Source organism: Netta rufina (genome assembly GCF_964035555.1).
Source record: "Netta rufina genome assembly, chromosome: 1".
NCBI classification, from domain to species: Eukaryota; Metazoa; Chordata; class Aves; order Anseriformes; family Anatidae; genus Netta; species Netta rufina.
Window position 1 is genome coordinate 144,057,540 of NC_140123.1, and position 17,027 is coordinate 144,074,566.

The following is a 17,027-nucleotide window of genomic DNA, read 5'->3' on the forward strand; positions in this document are numbered from 1 at the left end:
CCCCACCTCGCTACAGCCTCCTTTGAGGTACCTGTAGAGAGCGATAAGGTCGCCCCTGAGCCTCCTTTTCTCCAGGCTGAACAAGCCCAGCTCCCTCAGCCGCTCCTCGTAGGACTTGTTCTCTCATTTAAGCTGACCCCACTGACCAGGAATGCTGTTTCTCCAGGCCTTGGGTATCTACCTGGAATGTCTCCAGGCTTGTCGTGCTCCTTGGGTTTGGAAGATCTCAGCTCCTCAGATGTGAGATACGGACTGCTACTGAAGGTGGCCTTCCCTCAGCACAGGCACCACAAATTGGCTCAAAAATCACCCTGACAAAAAAGATTTCCTAATACTATTGAGGATGGGACCTCCAAGGGCTATGGATGCACTCTTCACCTCTCAAGATGAAGCCACTTTTGGAGAATAAATGTGGAGGGGAATGAGCATGGAGGCTAGGAAGAGACATAAGAACTGGCCTGACTTCCCCGAGCTGCCAGGGGCTACTTCTCAGAAGCCTTAAGGCAACATTTGGCAGAGAGAACCAGGCCACTACATCAGAGGCAGTCATTTTATTCATTTAGTTTTCTCAAAGAGGAAAAAAAAAATAATCTTCCTCTATTCATCAGCTGCCTACACAAAAGAAAAGCCCTCCTCGCACAAGCAGCAGTGGAGGCTCAGCGCAGAGCTCTGAGGAGAGCCAGGGCAGGGAATTGGAGCTTGTCATGCTGCTCGCCAGCCAACAGCGGGCCGGAGGCAGGGCAGGCAATCCTGCACCCTACTTGTGGGACAAAGAAAAGGTGACTGAAGGAATGGCCAGACATACAGCACTTTGGCAACGAGGACAAGAGCCCCTGCACAGCTTGCCAGCCTCCTGCTAGCGGCTGGCAGCCGGCAGGAACAAAGAAGCTTGCTCAGTGGCAAGCAGCGTCGTGCAGGCGGGTGCCCAAGTGCCCAGGATGGCCATACAGGGGGTGTAACTGGCACAGCACATGGGATTTTGTGTCTGGGGTGAGCGGAAGGTGCTGGCTTCTTTTGGCTGTCACCAGTCTTAGTGTGACATTCATCAACAGCGTATTAATTGCCACAAGGAGAGGAGCACTGCACTGCCTGCCCTGTTTTCAGCAATGTGCGTGTATAACACACATGTATATTGAGTGCACTCCTCCAAAAAACAGAAAAGCGCATCCAAACAGCGTTAAGGACTGGAACAACCCCCCATTCTCACTGCCCCTTTGCTCCTGCAGTGTTTTCCTCCACAAGCTGCCTCCTACCCCGGGGCACGCTCCCATCTCGCAGCAGAGCAAGGGGCAGCCCCTGTGTGGCTCAGCAGTGTTTCACCCTGTGCAGAGGGGCAGTAAGAGCGTCAGCCAAGAAACAGAAGGGGAAAGCACTAATTCGAAGGAAGGAACAGGAGAACTTTTTCCAGCTGTTAGCCTAGGGGCAGGAAAAGTTGCCCTGCTCTCCCTCTCCCACGTAGCTGGACTCCCATTAAGCTGCAGTTACACTGTGCACTGCTGCAGCTGAGCTTCTCCCTGTCCCAAAGTGACCTGGCAGCACTGCAGAGGAACAGGCACTGAAGCCAGCCCTTGGCCGTGCCATTGCATCAGGAGAGCAAGCAGCTCAATGAATGAGTCGAGCAGGTTGGGAGCCAGGGCCTCTTCATCAATGCTCACGGCCCCGTTTGTCTGCAGCTGGAAAGAGGAAAACCACAGAGGCTCTGCTCATTATTTTTGCTAAGTCCTGCAGCAGGTTTCCTGCCCTCCAGACCTGGATTGCACAGCGCGGTGCCCCCCCCAGTTGCTATACATAGAAACAATCAGCTAACAGGCAGGGTAATGCATGGTACATAAATAGATTGTATTTAGCAGCATGCTTAAGCCCTACAGGTAGGCCTGCCCTTTATTTAAGAGACTCTGCAGTGGAATCATTGCAGGAAAATAAGACTTTCTAGTTTGGGTTAAAGGGCAGAGGGTGACCAACAGTTTTCTGTACTGAGAGCACAAGGTGCAACTTCATCCTGAGTGAAAAGACTGATGACTGCTGAGCGTTATTTCTTCTCCCATCTGTCCCTTACACGCTTACACGATAAAATAAATGCAAACCACTTGACTGCAGTCAGACTTGGCATTTCAGATAGCTTGGGTGGGGGGTGGACAGAAGAAGAGAACAATTGGGGGATGAATACATGCACTCTAAAACACAAGTAGTTCAGAAGACATCAGCCAGTCACTAATGAGATTTGGATGTCCAGCTTGCACAGGGGAGGGGGGAAGGGGAGTCCTGCTATTAATAAACTGCTTCTGTTTGAAATTACAAGCTCAAACACAAAGGGTCAGCAGTTCTCTAGAAATAAAAAATAATAAAAAAAAAAAAACACACACAACTTTTTCAGCATGCAAGCTGCATCACTTCTTTACAAAAAACCTTGCTTTTAGAAACAGATGGCAGCCTGCAAGACCTACAAATCCTTTGTCTGGAGTGGCAAACTAGGCCCTATTGCCCATCAAAGTCAACCACCGCATTGTGAAGCACTGACCCTAACAAATCCATTGTGTTTCTTTCTACCACAATGCTAAACCAGACAAAAATGAGTCAGACTTAATAGGAAGGGGTGAAGGATTTTAAATCCCTTTCCCCCTCCTCCCCACAGAAGTAATGCCACTGGGGAGAGCCCCTGCCGCCCCTTCACTGAGGGGCAGTGCCCCCGTTTGGGCCAGGCAGCTCTGAGGAGGACGGGTTTGGGTTTGAAGCATTTATGCAGCTCAATGCAATGGCTTTGAAGTCAGCAGCCTCCGCCAGCCCAACTACCCACACAGTCAAGAGTGAATATCCAGAGCAGGAAAGCAAGGCCCTTACAGTAGGTGAATAATTAGGGCTGAGGTGCTTTGTAGTTTCCCAGCCCTCCCTTTCCAGTGCTGCCAAAGCACACAGACGGGAAGAGCCCTTTACAGGTAGCTGCAGGGAAGAGAACACAACTGTTTCTCTCCCGTTTCTCCTGCGTCAGCTGAGCCCAGGCAATGGAAAGGAAAATGTGAAGTGACAGGAGCGCATATCAAAGGAGATGCTGCCTTCAGTTGAGGGAGGAAACGAGGCAGAAGCCTGCTGAGGAGGTGACGGACGGGGCGATGGTTGGTAAAGGAGAGAAAAGCCTTTGCCTCGCTGTGGGTTTTTGGTACAGCTTGATGCACAAAGGGAAATACCCATCGCCGGCACCATGGGCAGACACCTCCCAGCAAGAAATACTTCTGTCAAAGAGAAAATCTTGCTGAAAAACAGTGGGTGCGGATTACAAATGATCCAGCTGCTTTCATCCTGCATATTTAAAAACAAGATACAACAAAAAAGGCAGTGTCCTCAGGGCAACTCATCGGTTGGATTTTTCACACACTCATAGAAATTGCCCCCCACCCCCCTTTACCAGTTTTCTTGGGCATAAAACAATCTCTCAAGGACATGGCAACAATGACGCCGAAATTCAAAGTGCTGAGATCAAACACATGAAGCTGATGCTCATTACAGCTAAATTATGTCATCTATCTGCGGGCTCAAGCTTATTCTTTAAGACAATACAACAGTCATATTAATCACAGCCATTGTGCATTGCTTGGAAGACGCCTAGAAAGCTAAAGAATGCAGCTGAGATTTATTATCCTACAGTGCCAGAGCTAATGACACGGTTTTCTCCTTGGTATCTTTCTGCTTGTGGTTTGCCACCTGTTTGCACCAGAGGACCTGAACCAAAGATGTGCTGGCCCTGGAGGCTGGTGCTTGTGCTGTGACTGCTCCAGCAGAACACCACTGAGCCATGAGGAGGGGCTGCTTCGGGGGCAGCTGGTGCGCAGATTATTCATGTAAAGCTGTTATTTTTCTTAAGTTTTAAACTTCCAGTTCCTTTTTGTGTTTTATGTGGAGAAAAGGTATGCCACCGAGCCTCTGCATGAGCATAAACGACTCGCTGCACCCTTCCTAAAGTTCGTGTGAAGATGCGTGCCATGACCAACACAGCGATGCGTTTAAGCAGTCTGTCTGCTGGCAGCATTCTTCTGAGTTTGCATTTTCTTCTATAAATATTTAACATACAAGAACTGTTCATGTTACCCACTTTGCCCGAAGTGTTTTGACAGCCATGCTCACCCCATGACAATGATGCTCTATTTAACACTGCAGCTGCAGACAGGAGGATTTGGTTTCGGTTTTATGCAATATTGTGAAACCCATGACCTCATCCAAAATAAACCAGATAATACATTTTTAAGGAGTAGAATTTAAATGTGTAGGAAGGACAATTATCAGTAAGCCACTACAAAAAAAAAAAAAAAAAAAAAAAAGCAAAACAAATTTAAGTCGTGACTGCAGGAGCTTGCTTAAATTCAGCTAGAATCCCCTTCTTATTAAACATATTTAGGAAATGACAGTAAGCTTTTCCAGGGCTGCTTGTCTCTAAGTAGCCTTCTGATAGGGTTTCTCTGAAGGCTGGGATAATTTTCAAACTTTCTGGACCACAAATTATTGTTGACTCTCAGAGACTTCTGTGTGCTTTTACCAAGCACTTAACTGAACCCACGAAAAAAGAGCCAAATACTCGGCAGACCACTCGTCTCCCTGAGGGAGGTTTGGCCACACCAGCCCTCAGAGAAACTAAGACTCAACACAGTCTAGCAGCGAGTAACCAAGAGTCAGCCCCTCACAGCTGATGAGGTTCACAAAGTTTTTCAGATGGAGAGAGTTCAGGGCAACAAAACCTGAAGACTTAAATAGCCCACACAGAACAGTTCTGCTGCTATGAGTGATGTGGAGATGTGTTTTAAAGTGCTCACTTTAGCAGGGAATCACTTAAGTGATTACTTAGAAAAAAATATATGAAGGTAATATAAGAAAGAAACCGAGTCAGCCACGTTTATCCTTTCCACACGGACACTACCAATGCAACCCCGGCCTGCTCTGCCAGAAACCCTACAGCTATTTCCTCACTCTGCTACCAGGAGGCTCAGCGATAAGGTATTTTCAGGAGACACCTAACAGGCCCAAGCTATGGTTTTCAAACCAAGTCCCTATGTTAGCCCTGGCTCTGCAGCAACCCAGAGGCACCCTCAGCTGCCGGCACTCACCTATTAAAAGCCTGCTGAGTGCGTGGAGCGGTGCCACTTTGGGATGAGCAGGTTAATCAGGCGCGGCCTGCCAGCCGCCCGCCGCACTGCAGAGCAGCGCTACGTCCTTTCAGGCCGCTTCAGTGGCCGGCCTCAGCTGAATACGGACATTTAGTTCAAAGACAACTCATAAACGTGGAGCAATTAGCCGTACGTCTTGCACTGCCTTTTACTGGAGTTACGCACTCAAAACTCAATGTACTCAACACGGTTTTATGACCCCTTACGCATCACTAAGAATTCAGATCTTGGTAGTTAACAATATTATCAGAGGGGACACAATAGGTTTTTTTAAACAACAGCAAAGCGTAAGGAAGAGCTGGTTTGTTTTCAAATGTGGGAAGAAGGAAGATTGGGAAGTTAAAAAAGTACAGAGCCCTCTTCCCCAGCACTTTCTGCTTCTGTATCTCCCTTCCACTGCATTTTGAGAAAAAAAAAAACAGTTTTCCATAGACATATTTATTGGATGCAATAGCACCAACAGAGCCGAGTACCTACAACTTTTCACTGAATTTGGGGAAGGCCTCGGACCCAGCAGACAACCACCCTCGCACTGCCATTAGTTGGCAAACTTGGCTTTGCTCCCACTGCCCATTATCACGCTGTAGGTGCTGTGTTGCTCCCCTAACAAACCCACATGAGCAGTGGGACTGAGAGGGAAAGACCAAGAAAGAGGGCATTACACGCAGCAGCATGTTTTCACAGATCTGGGTGAAGGCACTAAGTGTACGCCAGGGCAGAAATTTGGGTCCTCTTACCATTTACCATTAGCTCCTTTTATTCACACCAGCCTGTTACCTCATCTTGCTCCTGCTTCCCTTTCCATACCTTGAGTGGTTCCGGACCCCAAGGCCAGCAGACGGGCAGGGGGCAACACACATACCCTGTGCTCGGGGCCTGACTATGTGGCTGCCATTAGCCCAAAAATAAATCAAAAATCTCCCTCTCATTTCAATTTTACCTCTGACAAAGTTAAAATGTGGGTTCAGTAACTGGTAGATAAGGATACAGATTTCTTTGGGGCTTTGTGGTTTCTGTATTAAAGAAGAAAACAAAACAAAACAAAACAAAAAACAGGCTAGTGTGATCACATTATCAATCACACAAGCCTTAGTTTTGAGTGTGAGACTACCACAACATCACCAACACAGATGGTCTGCTGCCGAGTGTAAACTTCCCTTTTTAGCTATTCAGTACACTGCAAGCAAGTGCTAGGACAGAAGTCATTGTCATGAAGTGCTGACAAAATATTAGCCGATGACTGAAACCCAAGACGGGTTTTGAATTGCAAATAGTTTTCAGATCTAAAACGCTATCAAATACAATAGATCTTGGGCACTCCACTGCAGCAGTTGCTGCGAGTAATTCATTCTCAGCTCTAGACAAGACCTGAATTTGTGCATTTTCTCCCCAGCACCTGGACAGATGCCTTACAACACTAGCACAGACCTGCAGGCAAGGAGCATGAATGCATCCCGGCCACAAGACAAGACGTTTGCTCATTCTTATTCCTGCCGAAAGCACAGGAGCTGAACTAACAGGGGCCCTGAGCCCCGGGTCACAGCCAGGGCAGGCGCGCCAGGGACCTCGGCTCTTCCTCACCTGCTGACCGGGACAAAGCATGGCTGAGGGGTCTGTGCTCATTAAGGCATGGTTTTCATGGAAAGTTCAGCAAGCATTAAGCTAGAGTTTTTTTTTTTTTTTTGTTGGTGGTGATTTTTTTTTTTTTAAAGCAGTGTGTTAGACTGAGCTCTTTCTTTCCTCTCCCAACTCCCAACCCTGCAGGCAGCTCCAAGAAGAAAGGAAACAAAGACACAGGCATAGGAACTATAGAAGTTATTAACCAGAACGGCTATTGTTAAAGTTAACATCTTGCACCACCGTTCATTCCCCTTTCTCTAAGGATGACATAAAACGACAGCTACAGCTGCCTCACCCTATGCAGATGTTCATATTCATACAGGAAAAAATGCTTGCTTAATTCCTTACACTGGGATTCTTTAGTTCTTAGTCAGTCCTCAATTTAAGATAGCAACATTAGACCACATATCCCTGCTTGAATTATGACAGTCAAACAACATCTGTTATCACACTTGCTAAAGCCAGAAAGAGTCAACATATTTGCAAATGCTAGTAAGACAAGCCTACCCAGAGTAGCATCATCTTGGGAAAAGGCTAGACACGTGATCCATCTGTGCTGAAGAGCTGCTATGTTGATTTCCAGAGAAAATATTCTCCCTTGGCAGATTCATAGCAGTAGTCATTAGAGACAAAGGTTGACAACCTGCAAAGGGGTGCACTGAAGATGCTTTAATACCATTCTTCTGAGCTTTGACATTCTTGAAGTGTTTACAAGGCAAAATGTACAGGAGAATGCACCATTCAAAGCTCTGCAACGAGGCATACATCCGTGATCAGTAGTTTTACAAAGAACCTGACAGCTCTTAAGCATTGTAAGTCATGACCTGGCATCTCATATTCATTTATTACACAAAGGTGGTGGTTTTCTTTTCTCTCTCTCTCTCTTTATTTATTTATTTATTTATTTGTTAATGGAATGTGAGGATTCTGCCCCAAATACTCCGTGCAGTGTACCTACAAATTATTAAACTGGAAGAATAAACCACATGAGAATGCACAACATCCACATGACAAGAGGTCCCATCCAAGAACCTGTGACACGGCCCTCTCGCTCTCCTACACCAGACAGAATCACAGCGGTGTCAAGGTCTACGTTAACAGAGCTGTTGCTTTGTCTTTCAGCATAAAATTATACTTAATTTCAAATTCATGTCAGAGTATTGCTTAGCATAAAGCAAACAAGAATATCAAGTGGGAATACTGATGGAAAAACAGTACTGTGTGAATAACTAACTAATCAACAAAGCATCCCCTCCCTCAATGAAAAGCCAAATATTTACCCAATTGTATATTGCATTCTTTACTCAAATACTTCATAGTTTGAATTAAATAAATAAATAAATAAACAAAAGCTTTCTCTTTTCTCTTTCCAGAATGTCTCACGGGAGTGCAGAGGGCACAGAAGGTATTCACACCATTGGAACAGATTCCTCTCAGCAGCAACCTGGACACAAAGCCAGGGAGGTGGGATCCTGCACCAGGGCTGGGGCATCAGCCTCCAGGGCAGCAAGAACCTGGCCTCTGGATCCTGCCAGGCATCTCCCACCAGCATAAGCAATACATATTTGGACCGTGGCAGTGTCTTCCTCTCCCAGCAGGCTCCAGCCACATCCAGGACACCAGTCAGTCAAAAGCAGGCTGCTCAGCCCATTTGATGACCGTTTCACTGAAAAATTACAAGTTCAGTGAGCGCTTGGTTTCATCGTGTCATTACAAACAGCTCTGCCCTCTTGTCTTTCAGTCACAAGGCATCAGAAGCGCATTTTGCACCTGGGCAGCCCAATGTAAGAAGCATCCAGTGACACTTGCTTGTACCTTGTAACTATAGTTACTGCTAATACCGGTAACATTGCACTGCATGCCTATCACTTTGCACATGAAGATAGCTGTGCATAGAAATGAGCATATATATAGAAGCTAAAGAAAAAAAATGCAAATTTATACAAATAATTTCAACCATCCATGAAAAGCTGCAGCCACTACACACCCACAACAGTTGAGCTTTTTATTTCATTTTTTTAAAACCCTGTCATTGTTTACACAGAATGGTATTTCGGATTAGGCCCCCTCACCCTTCCACATGTTAGTCTTTAACATGACAAGAGAATACCAAGGAGGGGGTGGAAAAAGGATTCTGGCCTTCATGCTGTGCAACCTACCGCTCACACAGCTTCAAAGCCCCATTTGACATACAGCTTGTTTAAACAACAACAAAAAATCGCTACCAGCTCCAAGAACTATTGCAATTTGATGAATAATATTACTGTAAAGCAAAGCCAAGTTCATGCTCTGAGAAGGGAGAACAAGCTCATTCTCCAAGAGTGATGTTGCCCCGAACACAAAACAAGAATTGATGATGGTTTTGTATGTAATTTACGTTTATTCTTCACTCAGAAAAAGTTTTTGATGCAGATCCACAAAACCCAAACATAACTCCCCCCCCCGCCCCGTATTCTATTTTGCCAAGAGTTAATTCTTGCACTGTCACTCAAAGCAGGCCACGGACGTCTAGCAAAACCCTTCAGCCTACTCTACAGAACATACGTATTACCAAGGCAATTTCCATTTCACTCTTTAAGCATCTGTTTTGATGTTTTGAGTTATTTTTAATGGATTTGGTTGCTATGTAGAGAAATGAGGAAGAAGCAAAACCCCACACCCTGAAGGAACATGGCTTGACACTTCCAGCAAGACATGTTCATCAAGCCTAGTATACCCCAACAAAAAAGCTCCCCGTTTAGATACATTGATCAGACAGCTGAGCAAAACTGTTTGACTCCAAACACAGAGCATCAATTAAGCTGTTTATATTTTCATACTGGTAATGTAACAGAAGCTTCTTCCAGGCATCCCAATATCTGACACCTCAGCAGTCTGAGGCACATTAGTCATCTCCCAAGTATGTCTTATTGTGATGACCCATCACCATTTCTTCCCTAATTATTTCTGAGATTATCTATACGGCTAATGTGACTAAGACCCACTCTTTCCTGACCAAAATTGTTTTTCCTCCATGTAGCTTTTCCTACCATAAGAATTTTTTTGCTGTTCTCTGGTCAAGAGGTAGATAATGAAGGGGGGGAAAGAGGGAGAGAGTAGGAATTGAATGCTATTAACACCCACGAGCTTTATTTATTTTAACTGCTACTGTTCTTCTCCATACACAGGAGATCTGGCTGAACAAGCTACTTAAAATCACCTTTCCACATATCTAAGTGGTCATACATGACCACAAATAGCAAGAAGTGCCATAGCATTAACTGGATCAAAGTGCAGACGGTGTTTATTTGTTCTTCCGTTCACATTTCTCCTTCACTCCAGTGCTCGTTGCACCAGACCAGCAGCTGCAGCAGGGAGCAGCGTGCCAGCTGTGCATCCAGCATCACCTGCAAGAGCCACACGTTTGCCAGCAAGCTCCGGGGACTAGCTGGCATTCAGGACAGCTTGATTAGTCCATGACAAACAGGTGAAAAACGGCAGGCAAGAGAGCTGCAACATCCTCACGTTACTGGCTTGCGTGCACCACCACATTTCCCGGTGCCAGTTGTTTCGGAGGCGTTTCTGCGGCGAGCTCTGCGCCTGCACAGCAGAGGCCTGGGCACGATGTCAGGGCGCTGGCACGGCTCCTGCAGCACTGGCGCGTCGCTGGCGAGTACAGAAAGGCTTCTCGGGCAAACAGCTGAGCAAAGAAATCAATACTACAGTCACGCACCGCCCTTAGCAGTTCTGGTGTATGCCCTGTCTCTGCTCCAGCAGGCCTCGCCGTCAGAGAGGCGTATGTCGCTTTCCTCAGGTGCCACCACCCTCGGGCACTGTGAGGAGCACCACGGAGGTGGACATTAACCCAGGAGCCTTCTCTACTGCCAAAGGCACCTTTAACTCCTGCACAGGCTTGAAAACACCATCTTTCCCCACATCCCACCAACATCCAACTGCAACGAGGCCCCGCAAGGCCCAGTCGGGTGCCAGCACCATCGCCTTTCCACACTCTTCTCCTGGGGCAGGTCCTGGGCTCTGCCAGCCCCAGGGACACCAGCCCTCACCAAGTGACACCCTGCAGAGCTGCCAGGGTGGGGATGGGTGACCCCAAGCACGACATGACATGATACCGACTGGATTCAGGCCATTCCTTTAAGGGACAGCAGCTCAAATGCTGCGCCTGTAAGCACTTTGGTGGCACTGCGGTTTACACTATGTGAAGGAAAAAGGCTCCATGCCGCAATATTAACAGACCTGTTACTACAGTTTTCACTTTGCACAAAAAAAAACACCCTCACTTACAGTGGCATACCTTCTACTGTGCTACTGCGGCAGCCCCTGGCAGTGAAAAAGCCTTCTGAGAGTACGAGAGAGCTTAGCTGAAGTGGAAATTAAAACAGCAGCTTATCGGGCAAGGGAAGAACACGAAACTCTTTTTGGTTTAGCATTAGTGAGTTGGTGCTATCAATACAGATACTTTTCCAACCCAATCAATTTGTTGGCTCCTTATTTTCGAAGGAATACAAGATAAAAACTCAAAGACAGCAAACGTATAATAGAAGGGTTACACCATGGGGAGAGAAGCACTTAAATCCAGTGTCTCTCTGGCATATATGAAGATAGAGAATGAAGGCTTTATTACTAAAGCATATTAACACATCACAGCCGTTAGCAATTCCACAAATGGTCTGTTATCCGACGAAACAGGAGAGTCACTCCTTGTTGAAGGTTACTGTAACTGGCAGTGATGCTTGTCAATAATATCGGCAACTCTTTATAAGGACACTGTTTCCTTTGGCTGCAGAAATTATCCTACAGTAGTTAAGTCTGCATTGTATAATTCAGAAATCTATAGAAATCAGTATGTGGTGTTACAACGGAATTCTGTTTTTCCCCAGTAGCAAAAAATCCAATCCAAACCCAACCCAAATCCAAAAAATTCTCTGAAGATGCAGAAGAGAGCAGAAACATTAATTTCTGAGCTGAGCCAAGGCTGTGTAGCAGCAGAGCTATCTCCACACTCCCTTTAACTAGAACAACAACAGTTTTCTTACGCAGATCAAAATCAAAATATTTGATTTTATGTTAACAAAATACTAACACAACTTAGTTTTCTATCAAACAGGTTTCCTAAATGTACTGCCTGTGTTTCCTCATTTATTCTTACAAACTACCAAGAAAGTTAGTTTGATAAGCCAGCTACTCCATCCAATCCCTCATCCACAGAAGTTTCATGTTCCAGCCACAAAGCCAGAAGATGTAGTGCTGCATCTGAGCATCTCCTCTTAGAGAAGTGGGGTGGGAGGAACACTAGATTTCCATCGCATCCACCAGCACTGTAATGATCAGAAATCCTGAGCAACCTACTACAATTGCTTCTGAGGTGCCTGTTCAGGTATGTTTAGTTGTACATGAGACATCTTCTCCTCAACCAGTACTAGTTTCATCCTTATCCAGGTTACTTAACCAGGACAATGCGTGTTTTACATCACTCTGGACTGTACTTAAAAAATGAAAAGCAAAACTCCCGTAGCCTGCTTTTCATTTGTCACAACCAAGTAAGTCATGAACAGGAACTGCAACTGTTTAGACATTCCTTGGTCAAGGGAAATTTATCTGTATTTCCAGTAAACTAGGAAAAAACCCAATCACTTATTTTGAGAAAGGTCACGTACACGAGAAGTTGCATCACTGAAGCAACGCCACTACATTTTCCCCTTCGAAGCCTGGCACTCCGCTGTGACCTGGCACGAAGGAAGTCAGATGGAGGGAGAGCCGCGCGAGCTGCGTCAGGCTGTGCACCGCAGGAGCATGCAGGTGCCAAGTGCACACAAGAAATAAAAAGGCTTTTACCTTTCTAAAAATAAGAGCCTGCTAGACAAGAAGCACAGTTAGCCAGACTGCAAGGCACACTGTTTGTTTTTCATCATTATGGGCTCAGATAATGTTTCACTGATGGAGGAAATTAATTATCAACGTCTGGATATTTATAGCAAGAGGCAGAAGTATTGTTTATTTTCCCCAAGACACTCGACATGCCCCGTTAGCAGGGCCAGTGAGCCCTCCCAGCAACTGCTTGGCTGGTCACAGCAAGAAAATAAATAGCTGGTCTTAAAAACAGTGAAGCTCCCTACAGCTTTATAGTATAAATTGACCCAGGATGCTACGACACTGAATCCAAAACTAGACAATGCGAAGTATAGTGCTAGACAAGGTACAATAACTCGAAATTCTCCTAATTACAAAGTATTACCTCGATACCATGCTCCATGCTTGAGGTTTACGCATGGAAAAAGCTACAAAACATCACATTTTACACAGCTACTACAACTTCAGCAATATTCACATTCCTAAACACAGAAGACATCATCCAACGCAGCCCTTCAGGCCTCACTTCTATGCTGGCTTACTACACCCTCACCTTTAACCACATCTTCTCTCCCTCCAAACTGCTCCATTAGCATCCACTCCGTAGCATCCTCTGCAGAGCTCAGACCTCTTCCTCTAATTGGGAACAAAATACCCACCTGTAATTGCCTCTCTACTTTCTTCCAGAACCCGAAATTATTTCCCTCACTAAAAGACATCTCATTGTCTTTAACTGACTCTCAAGTACTTGGGATTTTTTCCCTACGTTACAGTATTTAGAATTTGTATGCGACTCTTTAACAAGGTACTACAAAGTTTAATATGTTATCAAAGCAAAACATAATGGCGGCTACAGGCAGAAAAATCTTATGCCTTGCACACGTGCTTAAATTTTATATAATATGACAAACTATTAATAAACTGTTTTTCTTTTAATAAACTGCTTTTCTTTGAGGCAACAAAATATTTACTACAATGCGTTTGTTTAAGCACATGCAATTCCAGCGTTGATGGTCTCAAGATGACTTTACCTGGAGAAGGAGGTATGAATATGAAAGCAAACTGAAACATATTTTCCATCAGCCCTGAACACAAGAGAGAAACTTCCTTCATCCTATTTTAGTGGAGCTCAACAGGAAGCAGAAACTAACACTGAAATTTTCATGCTTTTCAAGATATTTCATGTCAAATAAACTGCTTTTCTTTCCCGACCTCTCCAAATATTAAGTGCCAAGAAATCCTTAGATAGTTTCCTTTCTTCCCTCAAGTCCCTAGATTTTTTTCTTCCATCCTTGACCGAGAGCTCTGTGCTAGTGCCACAAGTGTTTGCCAGCATTATAACCCATACGCTACTGTGCTGCATGCCTGGATATACCACCAAGTCAAGCAATAGGTGGAAAGCTTTCAAACAAACTGACCTGAAAACCAAAATGACGTCATTTGAAAAGTCAGCTGTGGAGTAGTTTCCTATATTAAAAAAGAAAACAAACTACACCGCAAAATAATACACATGCAAAAGTGAGAAAAAAATCTAAGCAAAATGAATCATTTGCATGGTGGAAAATTCTCATCTACCAAATGTATATTAAGCACTTAGCATCTGCAGGAGCACCTATAGAGCAAGTCGCTCTTCCCTAAAAGCATGTAGAGACCTTGTCAACCTTTAAAACCTTGATTGTACTTCATTTTGTGATTAAACATAGCAACCCTACAAAAAGAATTTGAAAGCCTCACAAGGGCAGTTATTTGTGCTGCCTCCAAGAGAGATGTCGAACATTTTGCTTCACACCTGACGCATAAATTTACAGATGTGTTTCTATTATTTTTTTAACTGCGAAGTCTTTGTGCGAAGGGAGAATTTGGGTTTAAATCGTCGGGCAAGGAAAGCCTTCCTGTGCACCTCGAGCTGCCCCCAGCACAGGTCAGGCAGCTCCAGCTGACACCAGGGCTGCCTCACCCGCAGCTCCTCCGCGCCTTTGCTGATCAGCAGCCAGTCCATCTGGAAACCAAAAACCCCATGAGGATTTTGTAACTTCTGCTTCTCCGCTCACAGAACAGGCCCCGGGGACTCCGTCTCGTCTCGCTCCTCTGCTCAGTGCTCAGGTCTGGCGCGGTTCGATGTGCTCGAGCCTTATTCCAGCAAGGTGCTTTGTGTACTGCGGCTGCTAAGGGACTTGCACGGTTTGAGATAAGCAGGTTCTTAATTACTTTTTTGCTAAATTAGGGATGATCTGCGTGACGGCTTAAGCGATGGCAGCTCTTCACCAAAGGCATGACTTCCCTCAACAGCTTCTTTAAGCACAAGGCTAGTAAGATGGAAAGCTATCACAGCTACATAATTCAACACCAAGATAACAGGCTTGTTTCTTTCCAGAAAGCATTGTAAAAGCATTTTTAGAAAGCAACAGCCTCATTTGTGGGTGTCCTGTGACACAACAGCCTTTCTGTTCCTCAAGCATCTCTCTCCCTGCATATTCCGATTATGATTTCAATCCTGGTAGCTCAATTTTTGAAACCTGTAACAGACAGATGAGATCTCGCTGGTGCCTGCCTATGGTGGCATTAATACTCCCCAAGGTTTAACAGAAATGTCTTCTCAGCTGCATCTAAAACCAGAGTTAATTTCTCCATGGCTGCATTATATTTGTGGCTCCCAGCACTGCCTGTTCTTCTCCGACGTTTCAAGTGCTGAGCTCCCAGCTGATAGCAGAGAGCTCTTGTCACGAGTCCCTAAAAATATAACACTGCTCAGTGGTAATATGAAGTCCCACCATTGTTCCTGTTACTCCAGTTCTTCCTCTACCATATCCCAACCTCCTTAAGCACTGAAGATGCCTCCAAAATTGGCATTACCCAAAAGTTTTTGCATGCTTAAACCATATCTTTAGCTTTAAAATCAGATACGCGTTGCTGGAAGTTTGGCTAAACCTCCTAAATTGCCGTGGAAGACACAGAGCCATGACACTGTATGGACCAAAAGCGTTCATCTGCCCTTGAACAGTGCTCCCCAAGAGCACGTTGGTTTACCCTACTGTGAAACGGAGCAGAAATGAGCAAAAGACAGGTTTTTAAAAATACAGGTAGTCACCAGGGAAGGCACAGCCTGCTAGCCACCACTGCTTTAAAAATAGCCTCTTTTCAGAACAACGAGTTAGAGATGACTCAAAATTCAAGTTCCTGAAACCCCAATAGGTCGTGTTATGCAAATCCAACCCTGCGTGCCATCAGCTGGGAGAAGGCTCATGAGCCAGGAGATCTCTATTAAGAGCACTAAAGCCAAACCGTGATCGCAGTCACGGGCACATGTTAAAAACCACACGGCTCAAAGACCACTTGGCTCAGGCATCAAGTCTGAGACCCCGACTCCCTCGAACGCATGCTCCATGCAAAGACCGTGGGGAAGGCTACGGGTCCGAGGAAGTCGGGTGCCCTGATCTGCCCCCCTTTTGCAGCCCACAGACAGATGAACTTCAACCGGGGCGCACTGATGGGCGACGCAGATGGCGACTCCTGCTCTTACACAACCGGGAGGCGCCGCGCTCCTGCCGCAGCCCAGCGCACGCCTCGCCGGGACCCTCGGGTGGGCACGGCTGTGGGGTGCCCCCCATACCCACAGCATGGGTACAAATGGGCAGCAAAGCGCAAATCCCGACTCCAGGAGGAAGCGTTTAGCATCCAAGCACTGAAGTCCCGTTACCGAGCTTCTCGTCAATCTGATTTTACCTGTTAAAAAAAAAAAAAAATGGCTTAAACGCTTCCTTCTGAGCACAGCGCCGTCTGGGGGGGGGATGCCGCCTTCTCCCCGCACAAGCCTGCCCAAATCCGGCGGTGGGCAATGACCATCCGAGCGGATGAGTTAGCACCGCCACGACCCCATCGCCACAATTTGCCTTGGCTCCGTGACACCTCCGGGGGCGGAGGCCGGCTATTTTTGAACAGCTAACCACCAAACGCAATAAAATTAAAAAAAAAAAAAGCAAAAAGACGCGATCCCATTCATTTCCTCAGCTCCCCCCATACCCGAACCAGGGCCGAAGACGCCGTCTCCCGGCCGCGCTGCGGCGCGGAGCCCCCCCGGCTGCCTCCCCCCGGGGCGGTGCCGGCTTTGGGGGGGGGGGGGGGGGGGGTAGTGCAGGGACATTTTGCAGCAGCCCCCCGACCCCAAAGAGCCCCGCAGCCCCCCTCACCTGCCAGCTCGTCGGGCTCCAGCCCGCTCTCCGCGTCGATGCCGCAGAGCACGAAGTAGTGGGCGAAGCGGCAGGGCGCCGCGCCGGGCCCGGGGGCGCCGCTCCCGCTCATCCCACCGGGGGTGGCGGCTCCGTGTGGGTGCCGCAGCGCTCACGGAGCCCCCCGTCCCTGTCCCCGTCCCCAAATCCCCGTCCCCGGCGGCTCGCAGGCCGCGGCGGGCGG

General features: G+C 46.6%; 1 protein-coding gene across 1 annotated transcript in view; it reads right to left on the reverse strand.

Moving 5' to 3' along the window:
- The window catches only part of DENND5B (DENN domain containing 5B), a 110,554-nt gene extending 93,584 nt beyond the window's left edge, over positions 1-16,970 (reverse strand). Inside the window, exon 1 of the mRNA XM_084306619.1 lies at positions 16,805-16,970. Coding sequence (XP_084162745.1) covers positions 16,805-16,916 — 112 coding nt within the window. The 5' untranslated portion in view covers positions 16,917-16,970. The remainder of the gene's footprint in view (positions 1-16,804) is intronic.
- Positions 16,971-17,027: the final 57 nt, after the last annotated feature.